Source organism: Schistocerca serialis, chromosome 4 (genome assembly GCF_023864345.2).
Source record: "Schistocerca serialis cubense isolate TAMUIC-IGC-003099 chromosome 4, iqSchSeri2.2, whole genome shotgun sequence".
NCBI classification, from domain to species: Eukaryota; Metazoa; Arthropoda; class Insecta; order Orthoptera; family Acrididae; genus Schistocerca; species Schistocerca serialis.
This window is the reverse complement of record NC_064641.1, coordinates 140,242,924-140,257,948: the sequence shown is the minus strand read 5'-3', so window position 1 is coordinate 140,257,948 and position 15,025 is coordinate 140,242,924. Positions and strand designations below refer to the sequence as shown.

At 39.0% G+C, this 15,025-nt stretch overlaps 1 protein-coding gene across 1 annotated transcript in view; it reads right to left on the bottom strand.

The window, feature by feature from the left end:
* LOC126474182 (nucleotide exchange factor SIL1) overlaps positions 1–5,985 on the bottom strand; it is a 113,024-nt gene extending 107,039 nt beyond the window's left edge. Inside the window, exon 1 of the mRNA XM_050101644.1 lies at positions 5,060–5,985. Coding sequence (XP_049957601.1) covers positions 5,060–5,210 — 151 coding nt within the window. The 5' untranslated portion in view covers positions 5,211–5,985. The remainder of the gene's footprint in view (positions 1–5,059) is intronic.
* Positions 5,986–15,025: the final 9,040 nt, after the last annotated feature.

The following is a 15,025-nucleotide window of genomic DNA, read 5'->3' as shown; positions in this document are numbered from 1 at the left end:
AATGACATGTGTTGTTTCACATGTGGCCCTGCCTTGAATTGTGTATGTTTTACCAGTAGCGGGGCTGGAGTAGGTGGTTGTGGGGGGGATGCATGGGGCAGGTTTTGCAACGGGGTCGGTTACAGGGGTAGGAACCGCTGGGTAGAGAAGGTAGTCTGGGAATATTGTAGGATTTGACAAGGATGTTACGGAGGTTTGGGGGGCGATGAAAGGCAACTCTGGGTGGTGTGGGGAGAATTTTGTCAAGGGATGATCTCATTTCAGGGGTTGACTTGAGAAAGTCATATCCCTGGTGGAGTAATTTGTTGATGTATTCGAGGCCAGGATAATATTGGGTGACAAGGGGGATGCTTCTGTGTGGTCTGGGGATAGGAACATTGTTGTTGGACGGGGAGGAATATATTGCTCAGGAGATCTGTTTGTGGACAAGGTCTGCAGGATAGTTGTGAGAGAGGAAAGCACTGGTCAGGTTATTGGTGTAATTGTTGAGGGATTCATCACTGGAGCAGATACGTTTGCCACGAATACCTAGGCTGTAGGGAAGGGAGCGTTTGATTCCACATCAGGGACACGTACAGCACAAAAGAGTACAGGCCGACCTCATCTGGTGACAGACAGAGACTGCCGACAATTAAAGAGCGCCGTAATGTGTAATAGGCAGACATATATCCGTACCAACACACAGAAATTCCAAACAGCATCAGGATCCACTGTAAGTACATGACAGTTAGGCAGGAGGTGAGAAAACTTGGATTTCATGGTCGAGCGGCTGCTCATAAGCCGCACATCACGCCAGTAAATGCAAAACGACACCTCATTTGGTGTAAGGAGTGTAAACATTGGATGATTGAGCAGTGGAAAAACATTGTGTGGAGTAACGAATCACGGTACACAATGTGGCGATCCGATGGCAGGGTGTGGGTATGGTGAATACCCGGTGAAAGTTATCTGCCAGCGTGTGTAGTGCTAGCAGTAAAATTCGGAGGCAATGATGTTATGGTGTGGTCGTGTTTTTCATGGAGGGGGCTTGCACCCCTTGTTGTTTTGCATGGCACTATCACAGAACAGGCTACACTGATGCATTAAGCACCTTCTTGCTTCCCACTGTTGAAGAGCAATTCGGGAATGCGAGTGCATCTTCCAACATGATCGAGCACCAATTCATGATGCATGGCTTGCGGCAGAATGGTTACATGACAATGACACCCCTGTAATGGACTGGCCTGCACAGACTCCTGAATCCTACAAAACAACTTTGGGATGTTTTGAAACGGCAACTTCGTGCCGGGTCTCACCGACTGACATTGACACCTTTCCTAAGTGTAGCACTCCGTGAAGAATGGGTTGCCATTCCTCAAGAAACCTTCCAGTATCTGATTGAATGTATGCTTGTGAGAGTGGAAGCTGTCATCAAGGCTAGGGTGAGCCAACACCACATTTAATTTCAGCATTACTGATGGAGAGCACCACAAACTTGTGAGTCATTTTCAGCTAGGTGTCCGGATACTTTCGATCACATAGCGTAGTTTCTTAGCACAACGGATTTGCTTAATCATTTCAAAGGGGCATGTTAAATGTAATTTGTCTTTGCTGAACATCCCATATCCAGTAGCCAACAACAACTCACCGTTAGAAACCTAATGGTTTTACATCATGTTCCCAAAGGGAAGAGACCCAATGGTCTCGAAGAGACTGAAATTGTTAAATATTCATAAAGTCTTCCATGATTGTATTTTACCATTTTTTAAGAGTTAATGACTTTTTAATTCAACTTGTTATTTAAGACCAAGGCCTCTGTTTTCCACCATATGTATTTTATTGTACTTCATTTAAATTTTTTTATTTCATTTTAGCTTTATATTTACTGTCAATTTTTTTCTTTTATTAGTGCTTTTCTGAATTTTAGTTTTATTGTACTGCACTTGTGACTACGAGCCTTTCTGTTTATAACTCCACTCACAGTTTTTGATCTTATACATCCTGAACTATGTATACTTGCATTTTTATTGTAATGTGGTTTGCATTTGTTTGTTAATTTGTTCATTATTATTTTATGATTTTTTGCTGTTACTGCACTGCAGCCGCACCCTCCACCCATTTCCCCACTTCCAGCGATGCTTAGTGCCTGTCATTACTACTTGCCCAATACATTGCTGATGCTCTTAACATGCATATGGATGCTCTGTGCAGATGGGACTCCAGCAACGTTTTAGTCTGGGGGCACATTTTCAGTTTGTGCGCATGTCCTTTTCTGTGCTGCTATGACTGTTCTCACAAACACTCATGAGGTAACTCTCTTATTATTATTATTATTATTATTATTATTATTACATACATGATCATAGATCAAATTTGGTGAGGTAGTGTGTAACTGGCATGCTTAGTTGAGCAACTCTTCTGCAATCCAAACTATGGTTTACTGGGGATATTATCGTTGCACAAGTGGCAAAAATACATGACCATCACAAAGTTTTGGCTAATGATGTCAGTAGTGAAACCGGTTGGTAGTTAATGATGATCTCTCCTATCACCTTTTTTTGTAGACTGCTTTAACATTAGCACATTTCAACATCTCTGGAAAAATGCCCTAAGATAATGATGCATTACATATTTTAGAAAAAAACATTGTTTATTATGTGGGGCCAAGTCTTTAGTACTTTGTTGGAAAACCCATCAAATCTAGATGAGCTTTTATTTTTGAGAGAATATATAATTTTCTTACTTTCAGAAGGAGAATTGGGTGAGATGGCCATATGTAAGATATGTTTGTTCAGTATACTCTTTTGATTTTTCTTCTTGAAGTGTCTGTCCCTATATTTCCTACTACATTTAAGAAATGATTATTAAACAAGTCTGCTACCTGGGACTGATCATTTACAGTCCTCCCATTTACATTACCAGTGGTGTTATCCTGCAGCAGTCCTTGGATCAATGTTGTGTTTAATGTCAATCAGAAATCTTTTGAGTCAAATTTTAAATGGAGAAGTTGTGAGGCTATTTTCTTTTCTGACAACTGCCACAGCAGAGAACTTAATTTATTCCAGTATGCGTAATGCAACAGATACCGAAGAGGCAAAACAAGCCTTGCCAATGTTATTTGCAGATACGATGCAACTATGGCCATGATTAGTCTTATTTCTAATCTCTGAGCTCATCCTCAGATAATTTTGAAAACTTTTATTCCATTTGTCCATATTACACATAAAAATTACCCCAATGAAGATGATACTCTTGTACACAATCCCATTTTTTTCCAATTGCAGCTAATGAAAAAAATGAAGGAAGATTAAGGTGTTACATACCGTTGACAAAAAGGCCATTCAACACAGAGCACTAGCTCAGATTTAGGAAAGATGGTGAAAGAATTCTACCATGCTCTCTCGAAGAAATCATCCTGGCATTCACCTTTGCTCTAGAACACTACAGAGGGGAAAATATTACATTGTTCCAAAATCATCGTCAATTTTACTACTCGATACATTATTCAAATAAAGTCCTAATTTATAGTTCATGTACTAGCTAATTACAATTGTAAGGCCTGTAGTGGTGTTTCACACACAAAATATGTACAAAATGTTCTGTTTTATACTCTATACTGACAATACCAGATTGCTGAGAACTGCGAATTGGTATTAACTGTATTCGTAAATATTACGTGGGTTTAAATCAAACAATGGAAAGTCCAGGATGGAATGTAACAATAACAGAGAAGGAAAGTTGCTACTCACTATATAGCGGAGATGCTGAGTCGCGATAGGCACAATAAAAAGATTCATACACTCATAGCTTTCGGCCATTAAGGCCTTTGTCAGCAGTAGACACACATACCACTCACACACACACTCACGCAAATGTAACTTGCACACATGTCTGCAGTCTCAGAGAGCTGAAACTATTTGTGCCTACTGCGACTCAGTATCTCCGCTATATGGTGAGTAGCAACTTTCCTTCTCTGGTATTGTTACATGGGTTTAGTAATAGAGGGTTAGTACATTTACAGAAATCACTGAAATCCTTCCACAATGTGCACTCGAGTGTTACAAAGTACCTCACGTTCAATTTAGAGACCCACAGAGTTATAACAGTATGATTTCTACTAAAGCTTGATTTTAAAACAACCATATTTAAGAATAGCTGATCATTTATATATAAAGATTTTACTGCTTGTTGACAAAATCTATCCAACAGTATAGGACAGTATAGGCCCTGTCATATAAATCTCTTTACAAGGCTTAAAAAACTGTCTGCACAACGCATAGGACATTATTTTGGCATAAAAAATAATAGGTTGCAAGTATTTTGCACTGATAACTTCTGTTACAATAGGTTTGACCGTTTAAAATACACCCATAAATAGGATACGATTGTGACCTATTTGTCACCTCATTATGCAAAACTGATCTGTACAGATACGGTATAATGGAATTAAAATTACAAGTGAAACAGGTACTCACAATACAGAGTGAATTCATTTAGCAACTAATATATTTAGAAGAAATCGATACACTGAATTTTATAGCTCCCTCTGTGAATCGGTGGGAGGAAAAATATCTGGCTTCAATATGCTATAGGCCTGAAACTGTAATATTATACAGCTGTGTGTGAAGATATTAAAAATTTTAATATACAAAGGCTACAATGAGGAAGCAAAAAAAATGTCATTTGTTACGCATATCACACAATCCATCAAAAGTTATTACAAGGAAAATTATTATCAGCATTCATTTTTCATTCACTCACAAACGTGTTTCGTAAATCCCATCATGCAGGAGAGCCTTCAGATACTGGGAAGCTTTATTTGCACATAGTAGTACTCAAATACGAACTTCAGCACTTGTCATGAGAGCAGTAAGCGGTCTAATTGAAATGCATTATCGTGGATCTTTCTGTTTGTATCGCTTATATTGTTTGTTGCCTAGTCGCGTGAATTCTTACAAGACAACATCTTAGCATAACGGTGTGATTCGTATTTTGAACGGAATATTTTCTGCAAGTTGTGGCTGATATCAAATACAGTCACTTTAATAATTCTTACGAGAGAGAAATAAAAGTTTGATACCTTTTTTCACTGTTTGCCATTCTTCAGTAGCTACAAAATCATCGTCTTCTTCGTCATCTTTCACAACAACACTCTTCATTCGCACGGTTGCAAATTGTCCGATGACGGCTTCGACGAAAAACAGCACAGCAAACACGACACATAACCTCATAATGGAATACTGATTACGAACAAGTTACAAATAGAAATTTTCACATTGGTTCAACAGCAAAACCTGAGGCGTGTGTATTCGTCACTCGTGTTGGTTATATTTACTCAGGAAAGACAGCGTAAACATCGAATCAGATTTTTCCACGTGTATCAAGGGGAAAATTATGTACGATTGTGATTACTTACGAAACCATACGCAACCAAAATTTAATTCAAAACTAAAAATTGTTTCTCAGCACGGAATAATCTCTGAACCGAGACAAGATAATTCGCATGCTTATATTCCTTTTAGGGAAAAATGTGATATTATTTCGCACTGTCCTGGCAATTTTATCTATTTCATATATACGATTTCGAATTTGAAAAATCTATGCACTACAAATACTTTATTGGAAACTCTTGCTCTCATAATATATACCGTAAACGAGTAGAGAAACTGAAAGGTGCGCTCGTCTCAAGTTATCTACATGAACATTTTTAATAATTAAAGTTAAAAGGGGAAATATCATACAAGGGGTATAAAACTCATAACATAAGTACGCAGCAACAAGTTTAACTCGATGTGTTACACCTGCAATAATGTCTTTCGTTCTTATTAGTGAAGCACACAACTGTATATGTACATTGTTTGAGTCTAGAAATAACGTTGTTTGAGCAGAGGTAATAATTAACAGTAATCATATGAGCTCGTTATTGGCAGTTTTATTTTAAGTCTTATTCCAATCTTCGCTCGCCAAAACTTGCATTTATATTTTGTGATGTACAAACATGAACTATCGTCGTGACAAGTGTAGCCAACCTGACCCGGGTGATGTGCATCCAAACGATGCCTTTTGAGTCTAATCTTTGTTTCCGATTTTTAGTCAGGTCGACTAATACTTAACGGGAAGGAACGCCGAAACATCCCACAAAATGTTTCAAATGGCGTCATTCGAACAAGCTATCAACGGAGTGAAGGACAGTCAAGGTTTCTCTACATGAAAGTTTTGATGTTGACGGCGGAGACGGTGTCGTCGTCTGTTAACATCGGAAGTCAAATCGATTTTGCAACGCTCACTCAATATATAAAAGTGGAATTTGTGCTTTCTTGTCATCTTAGTCTTTATTTTATTATTTTGCTTCGTTTTTGTGACACATAACGACTTGAATATTTCTTCCATTAAGGATGATTCATACTTGACGCAACAGAATGTCACGTCAAAACATTCCACTTTGTATTTCAAATGGCGGCATTCACACACGCTATCAACGCCACAGAACGCAAAGGAACGTCACTGTCAAGGTTTCTCGGGAAGGAAGTTTTGACCTTGACGTTGATGAGGGAAATGGGTTATCGAAAGTTAACCTATTTTCGCGATTCTCACTCATATTACAGTACTGGATTTTCTGCTGTTGGGCCTTCTTAGCCTTTATTTTATTATTTTGATTTGTTTTCGTAGTGAATTGCAAACGCACCGTGATGACATGAGTATTTTGTTCACTGAGTGTTCCGCCACAACAGAGGTCAGGTATCTAAAAGCGAAAATTTGTTTTACAAACTGTGTTGATGCCAACACTACATGTAAAACTGAGAATATAAATTGTTGAAGCAATTATTAAATAATCTTTTGTTAAGTGTAAAAGTCAGCTGTACTGAAGGAGAAAAATACAGTTTTTTTTATAGCGTATGCTACACACGAAAAAAACATAATGGATAAGATAAACATAACTTGTGTATTCCTCTATAGATATTGTTTGACATGTTTGTATGTATTGTGTTATCGCTGGTGAGTAAACTTCGATGCTTTCAAATGTTGTTTCATCACTCACCATTTTATAGTACAAAACAGATGGAGAACATCCATTATGAAGTTTTCTTTGGCCATTAATTAACTTGGCACTTTTTTGTTCCTTAATTCCAGTACTATGCTTCGACATTTTGTAATACAGACGGTATCTCTTAACTCCACTTTTTCTGTTTGATACTGATCTAAGTGAGCTACAGGATGCGCTGCAGAAATGGTGAGTATCGGAAGGGTGGTGTCAAAATAAAAGAGCCGATTAAAGGAAACTTTGGATATATTCTCAGTGATGGAATATATAAAGAGTTCACCCTGGGTGTGAAGGCAGAGTTCAACTGCCAGTCTAGGAAGAAATTTATAAAATAAGACACAGGAGAAGTGCCGGTTCATGTTTGTGTGCCTGGCAACAGATCCCAGTGAGCAGGGCCAGGGATGGACAGTGTCTGTCCTGGTTAAAATGTGGGGTACAAGAGAACATCTGCTCTCTCTCAAACATGGAAAGCAAGTCAGAGAAGCAACCGCATCCCATCCTCCAAGACTCTCGAGTGACCACACATGTCACTCACCTCCCAAATTCCCCATTGGTCAACTCGCTGGTGTTGGCATGCCAGTGCTTTCAGCAGAGGCTGAAAGTACACCCTGTCAGTTGCTTTTAACTGCTTCTGTCCTGAAGGACAGTCTTGGATGTCACCTAGGCAGTGCAAAGAATTCATGCTGGTTGCTTCGCTGAAAGGTAAATGAGAAACGTTTTAGAATGAAATTTTGTTATGAGGTCTAAGATGTTCTTGGTTCAAATGGTTCAAATGGCTCTGAGCACTATGGGACTTAACATGTATGGTCATCAGTCCCCTAGAACATAGAACTACTTAAACCAAACTAACCTAAGGACATCACACAACACCCAGCCATCACGAGGCAGAGAAAATCCCTGACCCCGCCAGGAATCGAACCCGGGAACCCGGGCGTGGGAAGCGAGAACGCTACCGCACGACCACGAGATGCGGGCTAAGATGTTCTTGAACTGGCCAGCCACCCTATATATCTTTCCTCCTTTCGTAAGAAGTGATGGCACACATTGTTTAGAAATGGCACCAGACGCTCCCTCAGGACATGGGTTACCCAGACAGGAGACCTACAGACTGTGGGAGGTCTTTGTTAAAATTGTTGTGTAGTGTTATCAAGGAGAAAATTTACATGTAGTCATAATATTCCCAAAATTTATCAAAAAATTGTTATAAGAACTTTCCTTTTAAGTGAGGTATTTCAAAAATGGAATAATTTTCACAACTCATATGGACAGTAGCAATGTACGAATTAGATATTAATCTGGTAGGTGCTCACACAGAAAATAAACACAAACTGGAAATAATCTCAGAGCTATTTGTGCAAACAAAGTCTAAATTCAGTGAAACTTCTTTGATCACAAGTAACATTTGTTCTCATTATTATCAATAGTGCTAAAGGTGAACTGCTACAAATTTTCACAGTGACTGTAATTGCATCGATGGAATCCATGGTTTTAGTAATCAATTAATTTCAATTCTTATATGTGCCAACATGAAACAAGGCTTTTTTCTGCTTTTCTTATTTCAGACAGACCTTATCAAGACGTACTATCATTGCTTCTTGATGAAATAATGACAAAAGTAGGTAAAACAAAGCCTCATTGTGTATGTGCCTGGCCTTGACAAATGGATGAATCAGTGAAAAGACCGTATTTTTCATGACACAGTGACAAGGTACAGAGAAAAAATAATTGTGTAAGAAAACTAAATCAGAGGAAAATGAAGCTAAAGTGTGTATGATAATGAGAAGTCTCTTGTAAGAGTGAAAAGGTTATTGCTTCAGAAGAACTTGAATTAATGCTTTCCTCCCTGTAGAAAAGTACTGTGTTTCTTTCTCTTTCTTAAAAGTTGTGTTTCTTCTATTCTCATAATTAAAACAGTTGAATGATCTTAAATGACTTGAGTGCCATTGCGTACATAATATTATGCGTGTAATAAAACGCCTTCCTTTTGCAAATATGTTTTACTCCAGTGTCTTTAAATAGTCTTTCAATCATAATACAGTGAAATTAACTAGACTACCATACAAAGATAGGTCGGTTAACGATCTTACCGATGACCTCAAAAAGCTCTTGACCTTAATAAACGTTGGGACAGACGAATGGCTTTTGGCAAAAATCTCTAAAAGTTATTGACTGATTTACTTCAAAGTTTTACACGATACTCTAATAAACATTCAGATAGACAAGGCTACATATAATGTTAATACAGATGGAATATAAAGTTGTATCTAGAATCAGTACTTCTAATGGAAGACAAGACAAAATTTAGTGTTGTTAACAGAAATCTCGAAAAGTTCTTGACCAATTTACTTCAGATTTTTACCTGATACTCTAATAAACGCTCAGACAGGCACTAGCTACACCTTTTTAAACATATATTGTATACAAGTGTACATATATACTGTAAAAGTGGATATGGTTGTTCGTAAAAGTCTCAAAATGTTTTCACAAATGTTCTTCAGATTTTTACACGATGCTGTAGCAAAATTTCAGACCAATATGTGCTATATATTTTTAATGAATATACTATCTACATTTATAAAAACTATATAAAAGAGAAACATTGTTGCAAAAATCTCAGAAATAGTTTGTTACCGACTTTCTTTAATTTTTTAGATATAGTCTAAAAACTTTTGGACACAGACTATATATTTTTAATATAAGTGATGTATAAATATCTATATATTATACAAAGGGGATAAGTTGTTGGCAAAAATCTCCAAAAGTTCCAGACAGAAGCACTTCAAATTTTTACACTATACTAAACATTTGAATATACATATCTCGAAAGTCCTTGACTGATTTAGGCTACTACAGATTTTTGCACAGTACTTTAATAAACATTTGTAGATATATGTAACTACTTTAGCAAGAATAATAGCAGCAAATAAAAGAAACAGATAAGTAGTCTTTTTGTACTTTATTCATGTAACCAACCAACAAACAACAAAGATTAATCAAAGAATAACAAGTTTAAATGTTTTGTCATAGTAATAATAATTCTGTGCTGCAACCAGCGATCATCTTCTACTACTTGCCATTTACACTCCTCTGTTGCTACGCCACCCCCTTCCCTCCTTTTTCTTAAACCTGGTGCCCCAGGTTTGTTGGGGTACTGGTACTTAAAACGACAACCTGTCCTGGTAACGAAAGCCTGCGATCTCTGCGCCAGGATGTCTTCCTGCTCAGAGGTTCTCTACTGAATGTCCCTCTCTCTTCCATTTGACACTGGTGACGAGTCATTGGCGGTAGGTGTGTTTACTTGCTTGTGTCATAGTGTTCCCTCCTTCTACTCGTAATGCTATTTCAACTATTCAGTTGTTACTGTTTTTCTCGATACTTTATATGGACCTACATAACGTGGTTGTAGCAGCAGTTGCATGACGCAGCTATGTAGCTAGACGAAGCGGCATATTTCTAAGGCCTTATGTCGGAATGTCCTTCTATCCCCATGCCTGATGGGTGGCACAGTTTGTAACTGTCTCATGTGCTTGCTGACCTACCTAACGAATTCAGTTCTCAGCTCTTGCACACCTGAGGATGTCGTTGGATTTATTAGTTCTCCTGGAACTCTCAACCCTTCTCCATACATCAACTGTGCCAGTGAACTTAGTATATTTTCCTTCACAATTGTGTGCAAGACTAATAACACAAGAGGAAACGTCTCAGTTCATACTGTCTTGTGGCACATTAGTGCTGCCTTTAATGTCTGTTGAAACTTTTCCACCATACCTTTACTTGCTGGATGGTAACTGGTTGTACGTAGATAGTTTCAGCTGCAGGTACACTGATGAACCAAAGCAATGTGACCACCTGCTTAATAGACTGTTTGTGCATCTTTGTAACGAAATACATCACTGATTCTATGTATCAGGGGTCTGACAGTTCGTTAGTAGCTTTGTGGAGGTATGTGGCATTGGACGTCTTCCCACAGGGTAAATAACAGACTGCTGATTTGAGTCCGTGGTGATGGCACCCGATAGCGACCCAGATGGATTGCAGAGAATTTACATCAGGAGAATTTGGTCGCCGAGATGTCACAATGAGTTCACTATAATGCTCCTCAGATCACCATAGCATGGTTCTGGCTCTGAGAGATGGACAATTTCACTGCTGAAAGATGACATTGCCATCAAGCAGAAAGGGATGCATGTGGTTTGCAGCTATGAGCGTGTCTTTGAGTACTACCATAGGTCCCATGCAAGCGCAGCAGAATGGCTTTCACAGCATAATACTGCTCCCAGCAGCCTACATTCGTGGCATGCTGCACATTTCGAGCCGCTGTTCATCTCGATGATGCCATTTGTGGAGACGACTGTCGACCTAGTGTAGCGAAAGTGTGATTCACCCAATGGCCCCATGCCCACGACAGTCGTATTTGACGATGCTATTGGGTCAACATGTGAACACGTAAGAGTGGTCTGCTGTGGAGCTCCATGTTTAACAATGTACGATGAACGGTGTGCTCCAAAACACTCGTGCATGCACCAGCATTGTGCTCTTTCAGCAGGCGCCACAGATCACCATCTATCCAACTTTACAGACCAGACAAGCCTCCGAATCCAAAGTTCCGTGAAAAGTCATGAATGTCCAACCATTTAGGGCCTAGTGGTGGTTTCTGATAGTAGCACATGAACATTCGACCACCTTCGCCATTTGCGGAATACTCGTTCACAGGCTCTGCATAATAGTAATCTCCCCTTGTAAAAGTCACTTATCTCAATGGATTTCCCCATTTACAGCTCATATTTTCGCTACTGTGATTCCCCGTCCGTGTCTGCTTACATAGTTTTGGTACTGTGTCATGTGCCCATAACGACACCAAGCGGCAACCAACGTCGCAGTGGGCGGTGATCTTAACACCTCGGCTGATCAGTGTATTCGTTACTTTCATGAACAGTTGTGATTCTAATCGATGATCTCTGTCTGTCGTGGTCATGTGTGGAATTTCGATACGTGCCAACCACTCACCCACTAAAACTTTCGCCAGTTTCGACCAAGATATTTGCTACCAGTGTTGCTTCCGGCCATTTTGTGAAACGATCCACGATTGTCACCACGTACCATTGCCCACTAGATGAAGGGAACAGCCCTACTAAATCCACATGAATGACTGCGAGTCTCCTAGAAGGTGTTGGAAACTGTAAAATTGGTGGAAGAGCATGTCAGCTGATTTCGTTACACTGACATTCTAAGCATGCTCGTGACAAGTACATCTTTTTGTGTGCCTGGCCATATGACATCGTTTGCGATTACTGCATGGTTCGAACTATGCAAGTTATGAAAAATACTTGGTCTAAATTCCTTTGGAATAAATGGTCAGTATGATCTCTTGACATATCACACCTGATTCTGATACCAATGTAAGCCTCCAGTATGCATTGTGACCACAATGCCATGTGTTTACTTTTTCTCAGATCTTGCACCTTCCTATCATCCTTCTGTTCATCAGCTATTTCTTCCCACGAAATTGTACTTAAGGTAGCACAGTTTCATGGTAGAGGATATGGCGCTATGTTCTGTGCTCCCAGAAATGTGACATGCTTTGATTATAAATTGAGCAATGAATTCCGCCTGTCTACATTGTCTCTGAGACCTGTGCTTCATTATGAGTTGAAAAAACATCTGTGGCTTATGATCGGAGGAAACTATAAAGTGCCTGTCTTTCACTGTCAAATGGGAATGTTTGATCGCACCAAAAATTGTCCATAGTTTGCGATCGACTGCACTCTATTTTGTCTGATGACATGAGAGGTTTCGAAAAAAAATTCCGACAGCTTACCATGTCCGTTTATCTTTTGTTACAGCGCCACGCCAATTGATGTGTTGCTCATGTATATCTCGAGAACCATTTGAGCATCGCTACGAGGGTGTGCTGGGTCTAGTGATGACCTCACCCCATAGGAAAAATAATTATCAAAATCTGAACTGTGAAGTCACACAAAATTCTAACTGGAAAACCAAACTATTTGTTAGACTTCTCAATTGGTCACAATCCCACTTTATTTATGAACTTAAAAGCTGAATGTTTACGAGAAACTGCTTTGAAAATAACCTGAGTCAATAAAATTGTGTATATACTCTCGGAAACTTCAAAAATGTCAAAGACAACATTTGACAGAATTTATAAAAGTTGACAAAATTACGCGAATCTCATACAACACTGTTAATAATTACACGAACACTGGGTGTATTCACCATACTTCTACCCACTTCTGAGTATTTCCAGCATATCTCAATAGTTCGACTAGTAGCAATATAATATCAAAGCTTTTAATACTGTGTAAACGTTCCCCCGTGTCTTTGCAACTGACATATATGATTCGCATGCACGGCAGGAAATGCACCAATAGTGAAATAGTAGCTTTTATGTCATTGGTCGGATCTCAGGCAATTATGATGGTCGTCGTAATTTACTAGTGCAGCCGTTTTTCGCGACAATATACTCTTATTAATCACTATCACATTTCTGTATCCATGACAATACATAAAATCACCTAAAATAATACGGCTGCAATAATTTTGGCATGCAAGGAGAAAGAGTACTAATGAAAGGATGAAGTTTATATTTACCAGTGTTTCAACAGTGACTATTGTTCACTAATTGTACTATTATTTTCGATGGCAGAAAGCAAACATAAACAAGCAAAGAATTGATTTGAATAGAGTCCATAATTCTGCTACTTTTAATAGAGAAAGAAAGTTTTTAGACCAGGGGATAGCGTTTGGCGAAATACCTTAACTCTTCGTTGCAAGTGTTGCGCTGCACGATGTTGGCGGGTTTACGATGTTGTGAGCAGGATACAGGCAGTTTCGCTTGTTAATCTTCTCCGCCGAAAGGCGAGCAAAGACTATGCGCAGCTGTATCAGTAACCCAGTGGCGATTAACAAACCACAAGACGCTGGTATGCGACCACTGTTGACACGTCCTTCTTCCAAAGCACATTACGCAGACAGCGTCCGTTTATACACTTTGTGCACTGTCCGTGAGGCTTTCGTCCACAGCGACACAGTTCGTCACATTCATATAGCCGTACCTGTAGCCACAGTTCATAGAATCGTTCTTTTACGTGATGCACATCGTAAACAATGTCCACTCTGTTCTCGCAATTCAAACTTCTGTAACGCCATTGAAAGCCAAATCTACTTCACAGTTCATTAGTCTCCACTTTCACGGCTTGACAGAATGCGAAAGACAGTAGTTAAACCACCCGAATATCAATGCCAGGAAAGTTCATTCGCATAAAGGCATTGTTTGTGTCGGTCACAAGAAAGTCTTGTTAGCAGCACTTCCACAGTTCGATTTATTTGGTCCTAAAGTTCGCTGGCGATGGCATTACGGACCGCAGTAGTAAAGCGAACTCACATTCTCATAGTTCGTTAGCACTGTCCATACAATTCCGGGTGCTTATCATAAAAACATACTATCATTTTCCCGCGCACACTTCACAGATGCATCGTCCACCATATCTTCTCCTACACATCCTCTGTCCGACTATCGCTGTCTCTTGTCTACAGATGCTACATCATTAAGGTAAATTCCACAAATCTTTATAAATGCTCTTGACTGCATTTATCGTAATTAATAATACAGCAAAAATAAATTTACAAACTTTTTCACAGTTACAAAGCAAGAAACATATTTATTCATTGGCAAACGAAATGATCACAATTACATCTTTACATTTAAAAGCAACAGTAGAACGTTACATCCTCATAATTTTATATGCTGGTATGAACAAAAGAAAAAAGTAGAAAATGAAAGAAAATCATAGCAAAAAATTATATATGTAATTATCAGTGCCTTCACAAACTGCACCCTGCGGTAAACGCGATTTGATCATGTTAAAAGCCTCTTCGCCTGCTGGCTTCCACATAATTTTGCGGTTTTCTGAAGACTGCTTGCCAGTGAGTGGTGCATTAAGCTGTTCTTGTTGTTATGCTAGATGTGGAAGATATCGTCGATGA